The sequence below is a fragment of the Cyprinus carpio genome, chromosome B8, assembly GCF_018340385.1.
Source record: "Cyprinus carpio isolate SPL01 chromosome B8, ASM1834038v1, whole genome shotgun sequence".
NCBI classification, from domain to species: Eukaryota; Metazoa; Chordata; class Actinopteri; order Cypriniformes; family Cyprinidae; genus Cyprinus; species Cyprinus carpio.
Genome location: NC_056604.1, coordinates 12,081,130 through 12,102,515, shown reverse-complemented (window position 1 = coordinate 12,102,515; position 21,386 = coordinate 12,081,130). Strand labels below are relative to the sequence as shown.

The following is a 21,386-nucleotide window of genomic DNA, read 5'->3' as shown; positions in this document are numbered from 1 at the left end:
CTAACTCTAGTACTCTCTATTCTAATTCTATTCTTAAAAAATGCCCCTTTTAGACTTGCACTCTATTTATTTACTAACAGCTTGTTTTCTTTAAAAAAAGAAAGAAAAATAAACTAACACTAGCTTCTCTAAACTTTTTGTATTCTATCAATTTTTTTTTTAATTTATTATACAATTAACAAAAGCAAAAAAACTAACACTAGTTTGCTCTATTCTTTTCCTATTGTATTTTTTGGTTTTCTTTTTTATTTATTATATGATTTAAAAAACCTTGCTACGTGTAGTGCATTAAGCTAACTGAGACTTGTTATAGCACTTGCATATCATTGCTCTTTGTTGATTTTGATTGCTTCTATTTTCCTCATTTGACTAAATGTCTATATGAACAAGGCAACAATATTGACATTTATTGTAACAATCTCTTTTTAAAGTAAACTATCAAAAAAAAAAAAAAAAAAACCCAACTTGCGTGTTTTCGAAAAGCAAATTTGTACAGTCTACCAAGTCAAATAATCCGTTAATCTCTGGCATCTGTTTCTAGAAATACAAAGGAAAACATCTTTCAGATGTCAAATTACTTATAGCTCACACATCTGACATGATAGAGACACACAGCCAGTCAGAATGGTTTTGAAATGCATAACACATGAATGCTTTCTTCTAAATACAATAGGATTCCTACATTAAAATACATGTTTATGTATGCATGTGTGTGTGTGTGTGTGTGTGTGTGTGTGTGTGTGTGTGTGTGTGTGTGTGTGTGTGTGTGTGTGTGTGTGTGTGTGTGTGTGAGAGAGAGTGAGAGTGTGAGGGTGCCAACGGATGCTGAGGTGCTGTACTTCCCAGAGGAAGTGCTTCATTAAACCAACAGCTGTGACCTCACTGCCCTCTATGTGTGCTACACTGATAGCAGAAACTCTTCTGTGTTTATTTATTGCTTGTTATCATTCCTTCGTGTCAAATTAATGTTTATGGAGATTTCCTTTTGGTAAAATGGTTCAAAGAAGTGTGCTAGATCGTTTTTTTTTTTTTTTTTTTTTTTTTACTTTGATGTGTGTCCTTGCATTTGCCTAATCAATTTAATTATAAAAAATATTTTAATTTTCTCCTTTTATACTTGATACCTCATAGCAATTTATAGATCGGCTTGATTGCTGGTCTCTCTGCTCCACTGTTTCTGTCTGCTCGGGCCTTTTAAGCCTGATGTCTGCTCCATAAATATTGCACTGTACTATTGATCTGCTCTGTTGACAACCTGGCCCATAACATTTCTGTAAGCTCATAATTTTACATGGTGCTTGTTTGACAATCTTAGAGACATAAGGGCCAACGGGGCCTCTTTTTTGTCAGATGTTATCTTGAAAAACTGTAAGCCAACATTTATCCATATTAAAGAGAGTCTAAAACTCAGAGTGCTTTTTATCCAGATATTCAGGGCAAAACCTGGTGAATTCCCGAAGCTGAAATACCTTAAAAACACTATGCTTAAAAAAGATCTCCCACATGAAAATATCTACTACAAGGAATATTTTTGTTCATGTTGTGTTGGTCAATAAACTTTTAGGGCTTACTCAAATCCAAGAGGATAGATATTTATCTTTCCCAAGCTTTAAAAGCAGCCAAAAGTTCATGTGCGGAACATTTAGTTTTCAGCATCATTGAATCGGCTCTTATGTAGTAATGTTTATTCAAGCTCAAGCCCGAATAAATTATTGGAGCTTCAACTAGAAATGCTTTTACCTCATTCATGCCTGCTGACCTAACCGAGATAGATAAGAGTGAAAAAAAAAAATTGCTGGCACTCATGTGTGTTAGTGCTGTTTCTCTTATGCCCTACTGAAGGCCGTTTAAGATTAGACTGCAGACCTTAATTAGAAAAACACAGGGAAGATAAACTGAAAAGCTTCTGTCTGTTCTGGTGATGAGAACAGTAAGCACTGCACATGGGAGTACAGGTAAATAAAGACTAAAAATTGAATAGGTTATAAGCAATGCTGAAGCAATGCTGTATTATCTTAAAGCACTTAAAAATCCCTGCATGATAGCTATGTTGACATTATGACATGAAATGAAATCATGAATAATCTCTCATTACAATGCCCAGAGGCTACAAATATCCAATCATTTTGCTTCAACCTTACATATTTCGACAAGTCACCCTGCTTCAGTGATTCACATTAAATATAATAACAATTTGAAAAAAAAAAAAAAAAACATTTGAAAAAACATTCCTTTGAGGATCAGGTCAACTGTTCATTCTAATCTGTATTTTATGAAGAGCTGAATGTGAAACGTATATTCGTCATGACTAACGACCCTGCCCTTGAAAAGCCATGACTATATCATCTTAGAATCATGTTACATATGTAAGTTAGTGTGTTTGGCTATTTTTTAAAAAATCTATAGACTCAAATATCACCCTTCTTGCATATAGCTTCAGAGGTATAACACAAGACGACTTCCTTTCCATACATTATCTGATGTAATGGGTCTTGTCACTGATGGCCACACATTTGTTTGGTTAATCCACTATTAAACACATTATGAAAGCAAGTGACCTTGTTGACTTGTCCTTTTTAAATATGTCAGCTGGAGGTAATGGAAAAGTGCAAAATAATAATAATAATAATAATTAGATTGTGATAATGTTATAAAATTAACTACTTCATGGTGGAATCTAATACTATTATTAAAAAAAGAAAGAAAAGATGGATATATTCTTATTTATTCATATAAATAAATTAAATATTTAATTCATCAACACATAGGCCTACAAATATTGCAATGTCCAGAGGCAATGGAAACAGAAAGAGAATTAATTTAGATTTTGATGATGTCATAATATTATAAACTAACTGCTTAATGACAGAATCTAATAGAACACCAAAATTTTCACCAAATTCTAAAAAGGCAGATTCTTCAATAAATTGAAATAATATATATGTGAACTGCAATATATTCTCCACAAAACACACATCCTGATCCATATTCACTCCACTCACTCATATGCAACTATAAAACTATAAAATAAACTATAAATGTTTTAAAATCAAGCTTAACAAATGGGAGTAATGCTTTCTGATGGGCAAAACAAGAGCCCCGATTAAGTATACAATTTTTAAACTATTAAAAAAGACTAGGATTTAGTCAACAAGAGTAGCTTTTAACTTTCTTTTAACTTATTCAGAATCCTTCCTTATTTATTAACCATATCATTACCATCGCATATGTATTCTGTGCAGAAAGAAGAAAATGAGTCATGGCAAAAATAATCTGCCATTAAGGAATTCTGTCTATTTCCATTGAACACTTAAACAACTCTCGCTCACTGTCATCTTAACAATACCTAATTTTGTGAGCACATGTGTGATGCTTAAATAAATGAGGGCAATTAACACACAATAGAAAGTGATTGCGGATTAAATATTCTTTAACCACAAAACACACATCCATGATGAACTACACTGATTAAAGCTCAGGTTTGGAGAGCAGGTGCACTAAGAGCAGAGGGATCTTTGTTTTTTTTTAATGAACCATGTTCACAGCTCTTCATGTTTCCTGTCTCTCAAGGCCGCTGTTTATGCTGCAATGCTCTAAAAACAGCTGTTCCCAATAGACTCTTTGGTCTCTAACACCACAGAAATACATCCAGATCTTTCATTTTAATGTGGGGCTTTCAGTTTACATGCTAGACCTGTTGACAAGAGGTGTGTCTTTTCAAGGTGAAACCTGTTGAGCTAGTTCGGTGAACCCTCCGTCAGAAAGATGCCAATAGGTGTATTTTTAAAAAAGACGGATAAAGAAAACAGAAGGGGTCATTACAACTGTGGGCGTCGTACAAATACACTTACAGCAGCAATACAAATTCAGACTTAACCTGTTATCCCAGGAAATGATCTGGAACTTCGCTATTGAGTATGATGCCTTAAATGATCGCAACACCTTCAGCAATGGGGATACTTTGTTGGGCAGAGTTATCATGGAGGTATCAAAGGAAACCAAAATCAAGGCTCTGACTGTCAAGGTGAAAGGCAAGGCTGATGTGTCATGGACTGAGACACAAGGGGAAGACAGTGTGACATACTGGGATAAAGAAAAGTATTTCTCACAAACTTTACCTGTCTTACCGGAGGATAACGCAGATGGTAATATCTGATGTGACAGATGATGTTATGCAGTAAACGTTCATCTGTTCAAAACAATCTTTGCATTTAATATCATATATTCTAGTGCAAGACAAAGACTGTATAGTTATAAATAGAAAAACATAAAATACTGGACAACATTATGATTGTGTGATGTGGTGTATGTGGGAGAGCAAGATTTCTCTTTTTAAAAGAATAATAATTTTATTTAGCAAGAACACATGCAATTGATCAAAAGTAAGAGTAAAGACATTTATAATATTACAAAATTATTAGAAAACATATTTTGTTTAAATGCTGTTTTTTTTTAACTTTATATTTATCAAAAAATCCTGAAAAAATATACGGTTTCCACAAAATATATTAAGCAGTACAACTATTTTCAATACTTATAATAATAAATATTTATTTGAGCACAAAGCAGCATTATAGAATGATTTATGAAGGATCATGTGAGTATTGACTTCGAAAATTTCAACTTTGTCACAATAGGAATAAATTAAATCTTTAAATATATTAAAATGGAAAACTGTTATTTTCAAATTTCAGTAATTTCATCAGTATTATGTTTTAGCCTTGGTTAGCGTAAGAGACTTCTTTAAAAAAAAAAATTATGTAAAAAAAACCTTACCAACCACAAACTTTTGAATGGAAGTGTATTATTAAATAAGTATATGTAAGGACAACATTGACAACATTATGTAATGTGTCTGTATCTTTTTGCTAGGCTCTATAATTCTTGTGGCTGGTAGACATGCCTTACCTTTTGCCTTTCAGCTTCCCTACCAGTAAGTCATAACCTTCTTGTCCTGCAGGCATTCAGTCTGGTTAAAAAGATGTGACTTATAGATAGACAGTATATACTTTATTGATTCCTGAGAGAAAATCAATCTTCCTTTGAAACAATCTCAGTTACTTTTTTGCAATGTAGCCAATACTTCAATGTGCTATATCCTGTATGTTGAAATATTGATCTATCATATGATGCAAGTTTCTTTCTGAAGACTGTTAGTCATCCATACCAGATCTCTCTCTTTCAGGGGCCTGCCTTCATCTTTTAAAGGTGCTCATGGTAAAATTCATTACCGACTTTCGGCCAAGTTGAGCAGGTCTATGCGTGCAACAAGTAAAGCTGAAGCAAAGTTCACCTTCGTTGCCAGAGCTGATTATGACCGGTCAACACTGATGGTATGATGACAGTTTTTAAAAGTTAGACCTGAAAAAAAATTCAAAGCCTAATTTTAATGCATGAAATACAAAACAGACATGTATGGACCAATAATAATAACAGAACTCAATGATGACATATTTATCAAAAAATAGGGATGGGCAATATGACCCAAATCTTATATCATGATATGAGTAATTTTATTATTTTGATCATTAGTTATCATAATGATAACTATATATATATATCACAATATAGTTATTTTTGCTTTAAATAAGGTCTTTAGATACCATAGAAATTTCATAATTCTTGTCACCAGTGTCAACATCACAATTTTTTTTTTAATAGAAAAATTATTTTAGTTATCATTGGAATTTCAGGCATTTTGACACATAAAAGTGTGTACTTAACCATTCAAGGCCTATAAAGTGGCAAAAATAACTCAGTTCAACACCCGCTCTATGAGCACCGTTTTCACTTGCGCAAGCCTCTCGGACACCACTCAGAAACAGTCTCTCAGACAGTGAGCTTATATAGTGAAATGAGTAATACGTTTTCGTGACCACATGGCACAGAAACGTGATGTTCGCATGTAACCGTGTCCGTGATAGAGATGATAGTCCAAAATCTCTACCGGTTGACAAATTTACTGCTTAATCATGTCTACTGGTATATCGCCCAACCCTAAAAGGCCCAAAAGACTACATTGTCACGTTGTTGAAACAAACAAAAAAAAATGTTAATCTGTAAAAGGTTAGATTTAATTGGAACAGAATAACAGATGTAACTGTTACTTTATGGATGTTAAGTAACTCTAAAACTTTCATCCTCTGCAGGCACTTCAACATGGCAGTAAAGACAAGGATGTCATATTTTTTGCCTCTGGAAATATTTCAATGAATATTTTCTTGCCAAAGACAGGCTACCAGCAAGGTAACCCAAGCAATATACCCAGCATTTTGGTAAATTAATGGATCTATCAATAAAAATAAAAAAAAGCATCGTACAACATAGATAACTGCATTGATTCATTTGACAAGCTGTAATATAATATTTATATCTCAAACAGGAGAAAGGCTAGTTGTCAATGGTGAAATTGTAAACAGCTCAACTCGAAAAATTGTGCCAAAGTACATTATCTACCAGAAGCAAAGCTTCTTTGCTGGAGGCCAGAGAGCTGTTCATACCACCCAGATACTGAAGGATAAGGGAGAGCCTTTAGCATCCTCCACCAGACAGAATCTGTCGAAAGTATTAGTCCTTCCCACAGAAATCAGCACCACCATCCAGAACTGCAGAATCCTCAAAGTCGAGTACAGACTGAAGGTAGGCACCAGAAAACAAGACAGGCCTCTAGCAGGTTTCCAAAAGATTTAGTTTTTTTCCAGCAGCAAAAATGGTTTAATGTACTTTGTATTTAGGAATGCTGCCGATTTTTTAATAGTCTGCTTTTGTGCTTTCATGAAAGAAAGAAATGGAAATAAAAGAAAATGTGTAGAACAAGTGTTTGAGTGCATGTTACTTCAAATAAAAAGACGTTCATGAAAAATTTTTTTTTTTTTTTTTTACTGTTCAGAATCTGTGTAAGTTTCTTTCTTGAGATCCTCTACAGTATAGTTTGTTTCTGTTGCAGGTTATTTTGGATGTATCGTTCACTAAAAACCCTGTGATTAAACTCCCGTTGATCATACTGCCTCTACATGACGGGACCTCATCCAATGAGTTGGATGCAGGACTACATAAAGACCTGGCCAAAATGAATGTTTGAAATTAATATAAGCAATAAGCATTAGATTTGTTTGCACTTTTGTTTTACATTTATTGTATCGTACTATAATTATTTTATTTTTTTTTCTAAAATATGAAATCATATATGACAAATAAGCAAAAATGTGATATATTTCTCATAATAAGGGAACAGTTCACTCCCTATCCCTTTAAAATGAAGAGAATTGTAGCTCTTTTTAAATAAATGTATTTTATCGCTTCATTCCATACAAAAAGAGTACAATAATGCAAAAAATAAATAAATAAAACATTAATGCATGTATCCCTGAGAGTGTAATGGTCTTTATTGTTAGCTATAATCTCTCTGTAACTTCATTTGTTATTAGATCAGCTCAGTTAATTCAACAAAATGGGAGAGTATGTCATGTTCCTTTTACAAAGCGAGCATGTGAAGAGAAATGGCATTTACCGTGACACTCAAGCCCTCATGCTGAAATAAATACAGAGGAAGACTCTGCTTGTCAACCTGAAGGCCACTGAGCTCCGGTGGATATCTTTCTGCACCAGTATCCTACTGCTCTTTGCTGTGTGTACTAACTCAAAGCTTCTCAATTCAGCACTCAACACACACTTTAGTGTAGACTGAAGGATGTGCAATCAATATTACAGCTAATCTGTGACCTTTGACCCCCACAGCAAAAGATGAAATACAGAACGTCTGAGCTTTGTAAATGGAGGACACTGAATTTATCTGTTCCATCGGAAGAGCCCTTTGATATATTTAAGCAAACAATGCAAAGTTTAATAAAAAGAGCTCTTTGATATATTTAAGATTACAATGCATAGATGTGGAGAAAAACCTTCACTGTTTACAACACCAACCTTTAAAGATCTATTTCACTTTATTTCTACAATGTCAATTGGAAATTGCTTTTACTGTAAACGTTCGTTAGATGACAGTGATTGGATGAGTTTAGTATTTCGCCTCCCCCTGCTGGAAAACAAATGTTGTTACTTCTTACTTACATGACTTGACAGTTTAATAGTGCCTGTTCTCTGGTGCTCACCATGTAATTCACTTATCGAGTAGAAATCGTTAACTGCTGTGTGTGTAGGCTTGTACCATCAGTAAATAATGTCAGAACATTAGACAAAGCTCACGGGAGGCTGAACATAGCCAGTTTATTGAAAACCATTGCTCCAATCTAATTACAGGAGATGAGAGGCTGATATCTTTTCTGTGAGAACTAACACAAAAAGGGTTAATTAGGGCAGCATAATTGAATTGTTGCATTTGTTTAGCTAAACCAGATGACCTTTAATTAATCTTTAACATTAATAGCATACATACATACTGTACAATCTCCTGTGTGAAGTGGACTCAAAATAACATGAGTTATTGAATGGCTAATCCTAAAATGCAGCTTCCCAGGGAATACCTTTATGTTATTGACCCACATTATACAATACACTGCTAAATAAATAACAACTGATTAGGTGGAATATCACACATACCATGATGAACGTTTCTCAGCATGAGGTGATTCTGTAGTTGGCCTACAGAATGTTGATGATTTTAATGTCAAAGGGACATGGGTTTCTATAGATATCACAATATATCAATATCGTGAATTCTTATGGCCACAATAACTGTGATATGAAAAATCTAATATCGTGACAGCCCTAACTTGAACTTTACTGTATAAAATAAGTATACTGTATAAAATAAACTTGAAGTATACTTCTTTTTGGTAAGGAAATGTATCCTCAATATCAATAATCCAGGTACTTTCAAGCATCCTCTGTACTTGTGTTCTTGAATATTAAAATTAAACTTCAGCAGTTGATTATGATGTAGAACAAGAACACAATGACACAAAAATCAAACATATATTGAGAAATAGCCATTTGCTATATTTTGGGTAGTGCTATATTAATATACTGTGACTGGTCTTTACATGCCTGTCAGATGTGTCATCCTGTCTAAGAGAGTGGCTCTTGGCTAGAATAAATTGCAGTGTGGACCAGATTTATGCTGTTTAATCAAAGGTCTGGCTATGCTAGATTAGTGCAATAATATAAGTAGAATTGTGACATCTCGGCACCAGCTGTGAAGGCTATCAGTTAGCTACAGGACGGGTGAAGAGAAAGAGGTCTGTCGGTGTTACTGAGCTAGAGCGGTCACCGCACCTCATTAGGTTCAGCATTTAGCCTGTGTTTGAGCAAATCTATGAGCAGACAGCTGTCACAGTTTGCACTTACTAATGAGAGGTGCAGCTGATTTAAAGTCAGTGAACACACTCGGACTGAAGGGAACTCATCCGTGACCCGTTATAGGTTCAGACACTCAAATGTCTGTAGCATATATGTCAAAATTAATATGGTTTTATAGCAACAATAATAATTATAATTATTATTATATCCAAGTTATGGTCTTTGGTATTCAGATCAAAGATATTTTTGTCATAGCACTTGCATATCAGTGCTCTTTGTTGATTTGATTGCTTCCATTGTCCTCATTTGTAAGTCGCTTTGGATAAAAGTGTGACTAAATGTAAATCCAATCTAATCTAATCTAATCTAATCTAATCTAATATAATATAATCTAATGATTCATTGGATTTTTCATATCAATGCTGGTTCTCAAGTCTGAAATTAATGCATCTTCAGTGTCAAGAACACATCCGGGTTCTTTCATGCATCCTACTCTGTAGCTAATTTATTATTATTTTTAAACATTATGCATTGCAGAAAATGTTATTTTTCATAAAAAAGAGCTTTAAAGGAAGATTGCCTTTTCTCTGATTGGTATGATGAGTAGGGAATTACATGATGAACTCCAGATGTTTGGGTATTACTTTATAAGGCAATCAATTAAACTAATTTAAAAGTGAGATGTGTACAAGCTGCTCTTGAAAATTAGATGAATGACACTAATCAGAAAAACTGATCTGAATCAGAGTGAAGACAATCTAAGCTACGGATGGATGGCAGTGTGAATTGGGAAAACATAGCACAGCAACTGAACACCTCATTTTTCTTCTAAATGAAAAAGGATATTTGATAACAAACAACAGTAACCACTAGAGATGCTAGACAGTGCCTATTTATTTCTCATGAAGATTGCAGGCCCATTTCACTTCAGCCAAAATGAATTGCATGTGGAAGTTTGGTGTCACACATAAGACATGCTGGGAATAAAATGGTCCCTATAGGAAGGATGCTTCCATATTTGCTTTGCTGCAGGGATTAGGATTGCTATTTTACAGCTTTACATTCAAATATTGGTGCTTTGCATTTTAAGGATTTTTACACATTATTTGACACGGTTCAGTCGTCCAGACCCCATCGAATATATGGAATGACTGCATGCTCTCATAAGCAGAAGAATTTTGCACATATAGTAATTCAGGAAGTGAGGCATGAATAGCTGTTTGTCTGGTTAGAGGGGAAAGGGAATTTGAAGAAAAAAGTTAGAAAGTGAGGACCATCTGTTGTCCTTGTGCAGACAGAATAAAATTTCAGCTGTTCCCAATCAATGGCTTCAATTTGTTGTGTGCAACGATGCAAATCACAAGTCCTCGAGTATTTTTAGGATTTTTAAAAAAAGTTGCATCCTCAAATTACTAACTAAAAATGTTCTTGCACTCAATCATGATAAACTAAATCTTAAATGGAACAAATATGCATGCAAGGGTCAGAGCAGAATGGTTTTGTGAAGCATTAGCCATATTAATGTCTGAAAGTGAAATTTGAATATTTTTTGCTTTTTATCCTCTACTCCCTAATTAACTAGACAGTTTTGGGTTGAAGTTGATCAGAAGCATCCCTGAACACTGAAACAAAGATGAAATTGTGCTGTCCTCAAAAATCGGCATCTGCACATTTATAGTACTTAAAAGATTTTGTTGCTGACAGATGAATGCAGTCATATTAATCCTTTGTCTGTTCTTACCCAAACAGGTGCCAGAATCTGTCTGGTGATATCAAGATCAATGGACCATTATGTTATTATTTTATTGCTTATATGAAGAACTTTTCTCTGTTTGCCTTGGGACCTAAAAAGCTGCTGACAGATATTCCCACATGGATTTGGGCAAGATTTTGCAGGTCGTATAGCTTGAATTCTCTCACTCTTTGCTGTGGGGATCGTTCTTGCATTAGGGTCTCAGCTTTCTGAGGAAAATCCTTGAGAAATATGTGAAGTGTGAGTAATGCTGATGGCAGGTTTACAGGCCGAGCTGTGTCCAATTCTCTTCCACTTTCTGTTCCAGTATTTTCTCAGTTGATATTTGATGTTTGGAATATTTTGCTGTCAGTCCAAGTTCTGGATCTGGCTGAGACAGCATAAATGGCTGCCCACTGCTCCAGGTGTGTGTTCACGGTGTGTGTGTGTTCACTGCTGTGTGTGTGCACTTTGGATGGGTTGAGCACGAATTCTGAGTATGGGTCACCATACTTGGCTGTATGTCACGTCACTTAAGTTTTTCCCTTAAGTGTGAGACTTAAAGTCTGATTTCCCCTTACCTAAGGGAATGATTAATCATTTAAGGGTGTTGCATAGAATTCCTTAAACACTTCCCTTAGTAAAGGGAAACCGCTAAAAGTGTTTCAAGACAACGACCCAGGTTTTGCTATTAAAAAAAATCGACTCTTGCCATGGTCACATTATTTGTTAATGCAGATAGCGGTGTAAGTTTTCACAGAAAACAATATAACATGGATAAGGAAAACGAAAAAGAAAACCTAATGTGAAAGAGAAGGACCAGCCGAGATGGAAACTCAATGTTGACTTCACATGAGAAACATATTTGTTTCTTACCCATATTTTTATATGCATATTTCCAGCACTGCTGCTTTTATTGTCTCTCTTTTGTTCATTCCGTGAACTGATGAAAGGGGTTAAATTAAGACTACAGTAAGAGGAATATGACACATCCCACATAGGAGCAAAAGGTTTCAGACAACTCCTTTGGTAACCATCGTCATATGGTCTAAGTGTGATATATGTTTTGAGCTTCGTGCGTCAGCCAACAGCACGCCCACCTACACCCACCTCAAAACAATGCTGTTTGGTTCCCCTTTGACTCATAAAACAAAAGTCCTTGTTTGGCTTGAAAGAAAGAAATGGTGTGCACTTCTCTTGAAAAAGCACTTTCTTTCTTTTTTTAAAATAATTGTTCATTTTTGCTCAGAGGAATTTTCATACGAAAAGTTTGGCTAATTAAATTTGGGTAATTTAAGTATCAGTATGCTGTTCATAGTGACCTCAGTTGTATTCTCATGTGACAAATTAAAGCAGTCATAGTAAAGTTCTTTGGCAACAAGTTACCTCTTGAAACTTCTGTCAAAGATTTCGGCTCTCAAACTATTTTGGCTGAAACCAGAAATTCCCTTTTTGTGCTGTTTTGGCTGAATTTGGGTGCATCGTTAAGAAATTTGAAGAATTTGGGTAAACAAACAGCTGATAAGGAAAAACTTATATGGATTCAACTTGAGAGTGAATAAATGACAGTTTTTTTTTTTTTTTTCATTTTTGTGTGAACTAAACCTTTAATTTCAACATTTTCTCTCCTCATCCTCCTCATGCAAAGTGGAAATACCCTGCCCTGTTTTAGCAATGCAAAGGAAATTACTAATGGTTTAAGTACAATTCTATTTCAAATTGAATGCAATAAAAATAAATTTGCATAAACTGTCAAATTACAGTATTAGCTCATTCTAAATAAGTACATTATTAGTCTCAGCCTCAGACGTCACGCCCACGGACCATTGGCTAAACGTATGCATATGGGACAGAAAATTGGAAACACTTCAGGAATGTCAAAGTCATCATTGGATTGGTTGAATTCTGCAGGATTTCCGGGAGACGTGTGTGTTGTGATCTTTAACGTTGCGCCTGGACACAAAGATGCCGTGGCGCCAAACCCCCTCACGAAAGAAGAAAGCCACCGTGTTTACAACTGTGACAACAAGCGCTCAGGATCACCTAAACACTGGAGTTTCAAAAGTATGTGAAATATTTAAAGTTTGCAGAATAGAAGCTTTTAAATATGTCCGAGAGTTTTCCACACCAGTCTGTTATTGTGGCGACATTTCCGCTCCCCGAAATGTGACGCTAAGCCAAACGAACTGTGATTGGTTGTTTGACATGGGTGGGCCTTGGCCAATGAAAGCTGCTATGGATTCCAGTCCTTCAGCCGTCAGACTAGTACATTATTAGAGCAGTCCATCTGCAAAGACACCTGCACAGAGAGAAGAACTGATGTAAAGGTCTGTTGAGACAAAGACTTTGGTTACATACAGAATGAAATGAACAACAATGTGGAATCAGAATTTTAGGTTTTATTCAGGTTACCAAGGCAACAATTCTCCCAAGTGTGTTCTAGGACTGTCCTTAAAAGAAAAAAAAGTATTAAACATGTACTAAAGTAGATTGGAGCGCCAGTGAGACAAGTCAACAGAGGATTACATCAGGTTATTAATAGATTCAATGAACCCCTGGGTCCTCAGGCCTATATATATATATATATATATATATATATATATATATATATATATATATATATATATATATATATATATATATATATATATATATATAAATCCTAAAAATGTATGGTGGTTTTCACAAAAACATTAAGCATTAAAACTGTTTTCTGTTATCATTTGTTTGATTATAACAAAATTCTTTGAGCACCAAATCATCATTTTAGAATGACTAAAGAGTCATGAAACACTGAAGTCTGGAGTAATGGCTTAAATCATTATGGCTTCAAATTATTATCATATTTCACATTATTACGGTTTACTATATTTGTAATCAAATAAATGCAGCCTTGGACAGCATACGAGACTCCTTTCAAAAACATTTAAAAAACGTACACAATTTTTTAAGAGTTGCATTTAAAAGTTTTTCAGTCTGACTCCTGGGGCCCTCAAGCATTTCACATTTCGGATTTCTCTCTTATCTGACCTACCCAATTCAACTCGTCCGTTCATTTGTAGAGAGCTCCATGACCTGAATTGTACATGTCAGATTAGTGACAAAAAAGGCATGCCCTAGGAGCAAGAATGAAGAACACATTATCACACAACCCATATCAGCTTCATGCTCTCTGAGAACACAAACCCACTGTGCAAAACATGTAAACACAAACCTATGTGACCCTGTACCTCAAATTCTAAAACGTGGTTCTAGCAACAGCAAGGTCATGAGTTTGACAATGGAATCCACATACTGATAACAGTTATAGCTTGACTGCACCATAACTAAAAATACCCTGCCATGTGCAATAAATCCTGTTTAATTTGTGGCTCTCCACAAATTCTAATTGCCAATATTCCTTTCTCAGTAGCAAAAACTAATTGAAAAATAACCTAGATGTGAGATTACATATGCTTTCGTCAGGTCTCATACTTTATCCCACGACCCTTAGTGACACTGTATATACATAGAATTTGGGTACATGCATTTATAAATATTCAGGATTTTCCCCAACTTTTTCATCTTCAGTGTCATCTCACCCAGTGAAAAACAGCTTTCAAGTCACACAACAATACTCTTTGTTCTGGTGTTGTGTCTTGCGTGAGTTATAAATAACTTTCTTTCCTCCAGAGGTGGCTGAGGCTTGAAACAGCTCTCTCAACCTCGTCCTCTTCCTGTGAAAGCTACACCCAAGATTTCACTGCATGGGGGAAGGAACAACCCATCCGCCTCATTCAAAATAATGCACCTTTGCCCTGAATTATGAACTTCTATTACCTAGCTTAAATTTACAGTAAATATAACCATCCTTGAACACTATTCTAAAAAATATAAACGTGTCTTGTTGGTGCAGTTTCAGGCAGACTTCAGTGGAGATAATTTATTCTGTTTTTAGTAGATCAGGTGTAAACGTACTAGAGGTGCTAGACTAGAGTGAATGAGTCCCCCTGCAGCACAAAATAGAGAATGACAGTTAATTAAAACAAATCTCACACTCAGTTTTCACATCTCACACTACTCTGATGAAAGTGTCACTTTTGCAGTGTTTTTATGAAGTGCAGTGTGCTGCTGTCTCCACCCATCCGCAGACAAGGCTGTGTTCTCATTACCGTTTTATGAGACCCAGGGCACTATAAGTCCGCAGAGCTAGTGTTAGAACAGAGCTGCTATCCAAAGATCATTTCACACAGTCTCTCATGCAATAAAAGTACTATAAAAATGACAGCTTAAAAAAGAAAATGCAAAGTGAAAGGTATCTTGAGCTAGTGTTTATTGATGTTGTGCAGGTCCTGCTCTATCACTGTATGAGCCAGATTCAGTTAATTACTTGAAAAGCTGCTCAGAGAATTTAAACAGAAAATTAATTCTAGGTAATGTTTTGGATTTATACAATTCAACTGGATTGTGTGGTTATAGTGTTCTGGTCAGAAACCAAGGGGTAGATATTTGCACCTGTTTGTAGATGCTGTAACTACATCTAAAAAATATTTTTTTCTGCCATTGACAATCATTACAAGTGAGCCATCTATTTTAAAGCAAATATCACTAATATTTCATTATATTATAGCAGATGTTTTAGCTCTTTTATTATTACAAAAATTTCCTAAAAGATTTGTAGAAATTAAACCTGCTGTGTTAGTGGTTTAAATATAAACATTCTAAATTATTTTATTTGTATTTGATTTTTTTTTAAGCTGTATGTTTGCATGTTTTTATTTTTATTTATTTTTTATTTATTAATTTACCCTTAAATGTTGTTTGTGTGTTTTTTTTAATTTAATATTTAATGTTGTTTGCCTGTTTCTGTGAACACGTTTGTACGGAGCCCCAAACATGACATGCAAGAAAAAATAAATAAATTGTTCACACGATTTACTAATTTGTTCTCTCGATTTATAAATTGTGTGCACGATTTAGCAAATTGAGGGAAAGAATTAGTAAATCGTGCACACGATTTAGCCTACTGTTTTCTCCTGCATGCCATGTACGGGGCTCCGTAGGTTTGTTTCATAGCATGCACTTATGCGCTGCTCTATTTTAATATTAATATACATTATAATGGATTTATTTGCTGGTGTTGAAAATACATTTTATTTTAATGTTTTATCTGCTGTGGAGTCATGCACCAGCCGAGTAGACAAAGAATAGGAATGCTGCCATGGAAAATAACAGGAATGCTGATGGTTTTATTTCTCCATGTATGAATGTATTTCTTGTCATTTAACAGTAAAAAGAGCCTATTCTGAAAATACCTACTTTGTTACCTTGTGAAATTACATAGAATTGAAAAAAAGAGAAATATGTTCAAAAAATAATCAACTGCCTGTAAAACTCACTTTTCTTTAAAGAGCCGCCACTATCGACGTTCTGCTACAGCGCGGCTGCCAAAGAGTCAGATTGAATTTTGACTGGCCTATTGCAGCAGAACGCAGTGTTAATGCGACAGCTGTTGATATGAGAAATGCTCAGCAAAGCCTAGGAGCAGAGACACTTGTCTTATCACACCCAGTGAACAATACAAGCGTCACACAACTGTGTGAACTCAAAAGGGATTAACTGACAAACACTGGCTGGGAACCCATGACAGCACCAAGGGTTATCACTAAGGAATGCACTCTCTCACTCTCTTTCTTTCTGTGGCTTTCGCATATCTAATCAGACCTGAGGCACAAGTGCTGAGTCGTTGCTGACAGAAAGCATGAACAAATGGTGTGGAACATGTTTTTGTTTCGTTTGATATAAATTGCTATGTACTCACGGCCTCCAGACAGAACCATTAGCATTACAAAATCACAAATCAGCTGGAGCCATGGAGCCTGTTCCATTAAAGAAAAACACCACAAGCACTGCTTTGACCTTTACGCTTGCTGATATGTTAAAAACAAACACAGATTTGTATCCTGTTAGACAGGTGTAGGGGTCACCTTTAGCAAAAACAACTCGTGTTAAAAGCGTGTTAGAAGAAACGCTATGTAAATATGACTCAAGGTCATGTATTACTGAAGTGAAGCCGTGAGCATCTCTCAGCACATGAAAAACTGTTTCAGGTAGGATCCAGACTGATCTGAAGCCCTGCTGTGTTACTGGCCTCATGACAACTGCTTTTTTCTCTTCACTGTTCTGCACACCCTCCCAGTGAAAAAAAGCAGCACTGCATGACATTAATCAACTTCATCAGAGAAAAAAAAAAAGCTGATGATAGTGAAACGGTAACACTTACAATAATGTATCATTTGTTAACATTAGAGAATGTACAGTATTAACTAACATGGAATAATAATGTACAATACATTTAAGCCCAGTTATATACAAACATTACCAAATTAGCCAGTTCAAATTAAAAATACCATACATACCCAAATACTACACAACTATAACATAACAAATATGATTAAAATGTGTTATCATGTGACACGAAAAATCTTGAATCTCTGGAACTCTAGACCCTTTTTTAAACTTTTAGACTAGGCTTTCTATAAAGTTTGTTCAGAAACTTTTACCTCATCTAGTTTATTTATATGATCGTCATATTACATCACATTTCCTCTGTCTTTGTCCCTTTTTTCATCTTCTTTTCTTTTCTTTCTTTTTCTTCCCTGGGCACCAGAGGGCTTCGGTCTTTTTGACATAGTAGTAATTTATTAGTGAAAATCTATCACTATCAGGTAACTGATGTATTTAGAAGTGAGGCTGTGCAGAGGAATATTGATCATGCATCGAACCAGGGTTGGGAGAGGAATAAATTAGTCATGTTTTTGTGGGACGATCGCTTTTTTGTAATATTTTATTGTGTATGTTATGGTGATTTTTTATATTTGTTATATATATGTTTATATATATATATATATATATATATATATATATATATCAAAACAAATATATATATATATCAATAAATTAAGACAGACAGGAAAATAGTTTTCCTTTAGACAGGCACAAAGTAATTTTCAAACCAAAAGCAGTAGCTAGACAGCATGCAGTTTTGGATGCAGTATTTGTATGCGTCCATATATGATTTCATCACATGAGATCTTTAGAGTGCACAGCAGTATTTTCAGAATAGAACAATGGACGCAGCATGAGATGTTATATCCGATTTGAGAACAAATGACTCTTATGAACAGGCTGTTATTGAAAATAAGAACCTGTTTTTAATGACTTAAATAAAAACAGGTGCTTCCTAATAAGTTAGCTCGTCAGCTCAAAATAGCTCATTCAGAACCATTGATGAATTCACAGTTCACACCCTCACTGACTGAACTACGAGTCTTACAAAATAAACCCTGAACAGTTACTGTGTGATGTATACTTTAGACTTTGAGACTTTACATTGGTCTAGACTAAACTTGTTTAAAAGTCTGAGGTCAGTAAGATTTTTTTTTAAACAAATTAATACTGTTATTCAGCAATGATGCATTTAATTGATGAAAGTGACAGTAAAGACTTTTACATTGTTACAAAAGAGTTCAAATACATTTAAAAAAAATGCTTTTAATTCATCAATGTATCCTTGAAAAAAAATCTGTATCTCTTTGGGATGTAACTATTCAGTCAACTCACAATGTGATACGATTCACAACAAAATGCTGCAATTTTTTTTTTTTTTTGTAGTGAAATTGAAATATGTCAAATAAAATTAAATTGAAAATTTAAAACAAACCTCAAATCAAATAAATAAATAAATAACAAATAAATATCAGCTCTTCATATTATCAAACTAAGGCTTTGCCTGTGTTCTGTCAATTTAGAAGCAACCACTGCTTTTAATCTAAATTAGATTGTATAATTTCGAAATTTTAAGCAAAAACAGAATGGTCTGACTTTAGGTTTGTGTAACTACTTCATAAAACATCTGCATGAAAAACATAGTAGATGGGCTGAATGAGATGCAAATTCACTCTCTGACAGCAGATTAGCTTTGTGTAACTACTTCATAAAAGCGTTTTCTTGGTTACCGCTAGAATGAGATGCAAATTCACTCTCTGAGAATATATGCATTACACAAAGGCAAGATGAAAAGAAAATACCATCTAAAGACGGTCAGTTCCTCTCAGAGATACATTCATATAAACTCCCACCCCAACTGTCTCACTATGCATTTAACATCTCAACCAATTTGAATCTTCACACTTACATATTTGTACTGATTTTCAACTGGCTCGGGTGAATCATTACATCCCTAGTATCTCAGTGTCCACAAAAACATTAAACAACACAAATGTTTTCAGCATTGAAAGTAATACTGTACTTAAGCACTAAATCAACATATTAGACTGATTTCTGAAGGATCATGTGACAATGAAGACTGCAGTAATGATGCTGAAAATTCAGTTTTGCCATCACAAGATCCAGACTGACCTGCTGTGTTAGTGGTATCATGGCAATGGAACTGACAGTTGTGTAGTTGCCCTGCTTTTTCTCTTCACTGTATTCTGCACACCTCCTGCTGAAAAGAGCAGCATGACTCCAACCAGCTTCATCAAAAAAATAAATAAATACATAATAATAAATAAATAAATAAATAAATAAATAAATAAATAAATTCTAGCTGACCAGCTTAAAGCTTAAGGATTAAGTACAAAAATAAATCACATTTTGATATATTAGAAATAGAAAAACGAAGAATTAAAAGCAGTTCTTATTCATATGACAACATGTAGTTAAAGGTACATATATTGCACTCTCAATATAGTGTTAATATATTCTAAAACAACAAATATTTTCTTGTAGCTGAAATGGTGTAGCTGTATTATAACAGACTCAAATCCTATGTTTAATTTAAAATCCACTTGACTCAATCTGAGGAGGCACATGCCTCAGTTTGAATGGGCCTGATGCTTCTTACCCCTTCATCAGATTCCTTGAATAAAACCGAAGATAATGTGTCTGCGTGTGCATGCCAGTTATTGACTGCACTGCCGGGAGATGAAATCTGATATTGAATTTGTACTGAATCACAGTGAATTATTGACTACTTTATTTTTAGGCAGCGGCGCATTAATAATTAATCATATAATGACTGCCCATGTTTGACGCACTGGGCTTTGATGCAATTTCTGGAGGTCTGATTTCAGAGGCGCTAAACTTGAATGAATGAATGAGAGAAAGGGGCATTGTCGCTGGTGCATTAGCAGTCTTGTTCCCACACTGAGTCATGTACAAGAAGAGGGTGTCCGGCATTTGGGAGAGGAAAACACTTCACATATGGATGCACAATTGTGTCAAATGCAGGTTTCAACAGACTCTCAAACACACTCACACAGACAACGCACAAATGTCATGTACTAAATGCAGGAGGACCGTCCCAGAGGGGGCTTCATTTTGCAACACTCTGCTTAGCAGGCAGACTGAAATGCCCCTCAAAGAGCAAGTCAGTCAATCCTGATGTTGATGGATGGCAGACTGAAACAAGCATCTCGGTCGCTCAGGTCTGTCTGTCTGACACGCTTCAAGTGTGCTGATTGCAAACCTTATAGTTTCACACCAGACCTTCACTGATGTCTGATCAATATTACACTCAAAATCAATTTTAAATCATTAGCTCCAATCAGATTGATATTTATAGTTTTGTTTGAGGGATTTTTTTTTTTTTTTAGAATTTCTGCAAACAGAACTGTATATTTTTCTTACATAGATATTTTCTTGTTTAGGTTTGTATAAGTATCTTGTACAAGTTATTATATGGCCGTGTAATAATCCATTTTATGTTTTGTTTTTTTCTTTTCATTTTTTATCTTTCATTTAACTATTTTTTTTCCATGTTAAACTATTATTGTGATATAAGCTGTCTTCAAAAACATTTTGCCTCCATAGACAGCATACGGCAGTAAGAAAGCAACAGGGCATGTCAGAAACCAATTACTGTCACATCCTGTCAACTGATACCTTCATCTGATCGATTTTTGATTGCAGCACAGATGTATCCTTCACTGCCTATGATAGCCCACTATCCTGTGCCTTCTTATTCTGTGACAGTTGAGCTAATTAAAAATAAAGATGGTTCGTTTGCCAGTTTGTGTACAAATGCATGTCTTTGATCAACTTTTTTCACTTCTGACGTCATTTCTAGTGAGGAAATAGCTTAGTTATCACCAAAGCTCTCTCTAATTTGTTGTACAGTAGATCAGTAAACTATTATACTGTGTAATACGTCTGTCTGAAATAAGTTTCAGTAGGTTATGCGCAAATGCTGCCTGCAAAGTTGTTGCCTAAAAGACAAGAAAGGCAACAATCAGTTGCCTAAGCTATCGGACACAGCCATAAGCATGGTATGTCAAAGCCAAACAAACTATTGTGGTGAATAACAGTCAAGATGGCATTCCAAGGACCAGATTATGGCAGGTCCCCTCTCTAACTG

At 34.9% G+C, this 21,386-nt stretch overlaps 1 protein-coding gene across 2 annotated transcripts; it reads left to right on the top strand.

The window, feature by feature from the left end:
* Positions 1-3,740: 3,740 nt before the first annotated feature.
* On the top strand, positions 3,741-7,796 carry zgc:110353 (uncharacterized protein LOC550482 homolog). Of its 2 annotated transcripts, none has more exons than XM_042729718.1 (6): positions 3,741-4,145; positions 4,873-4,933; positions 5,171-5,333; positions 6,150-6,246; positions 6,383-6,639; positions 6,947-7,796. In XM_042729718.1, the coding sequence occupies exons 1-6, from the start codon at positions 3,893-3,895 to the stop codon at positions 7,079-7,081; spliced, it is 966 nt and encodes a 321-aa protein (XP_042585652.1). In that variant the 5' UTR covers positions 3,741-3,892; the 3' UTR covers positions 7,082-7,796. The 2 variants fall into 2 exon arrangements, with proteins under 2 accessions (XP_042585652.1, XP_018963868.1); XM_019108323.2 differs by having other exon boundaries at positions 3,742-4,145; positions 5,186-5,333.
* The last annotated feature ends 13,590 nt before the right edge of the window (positions 7,797-21,386 follow it).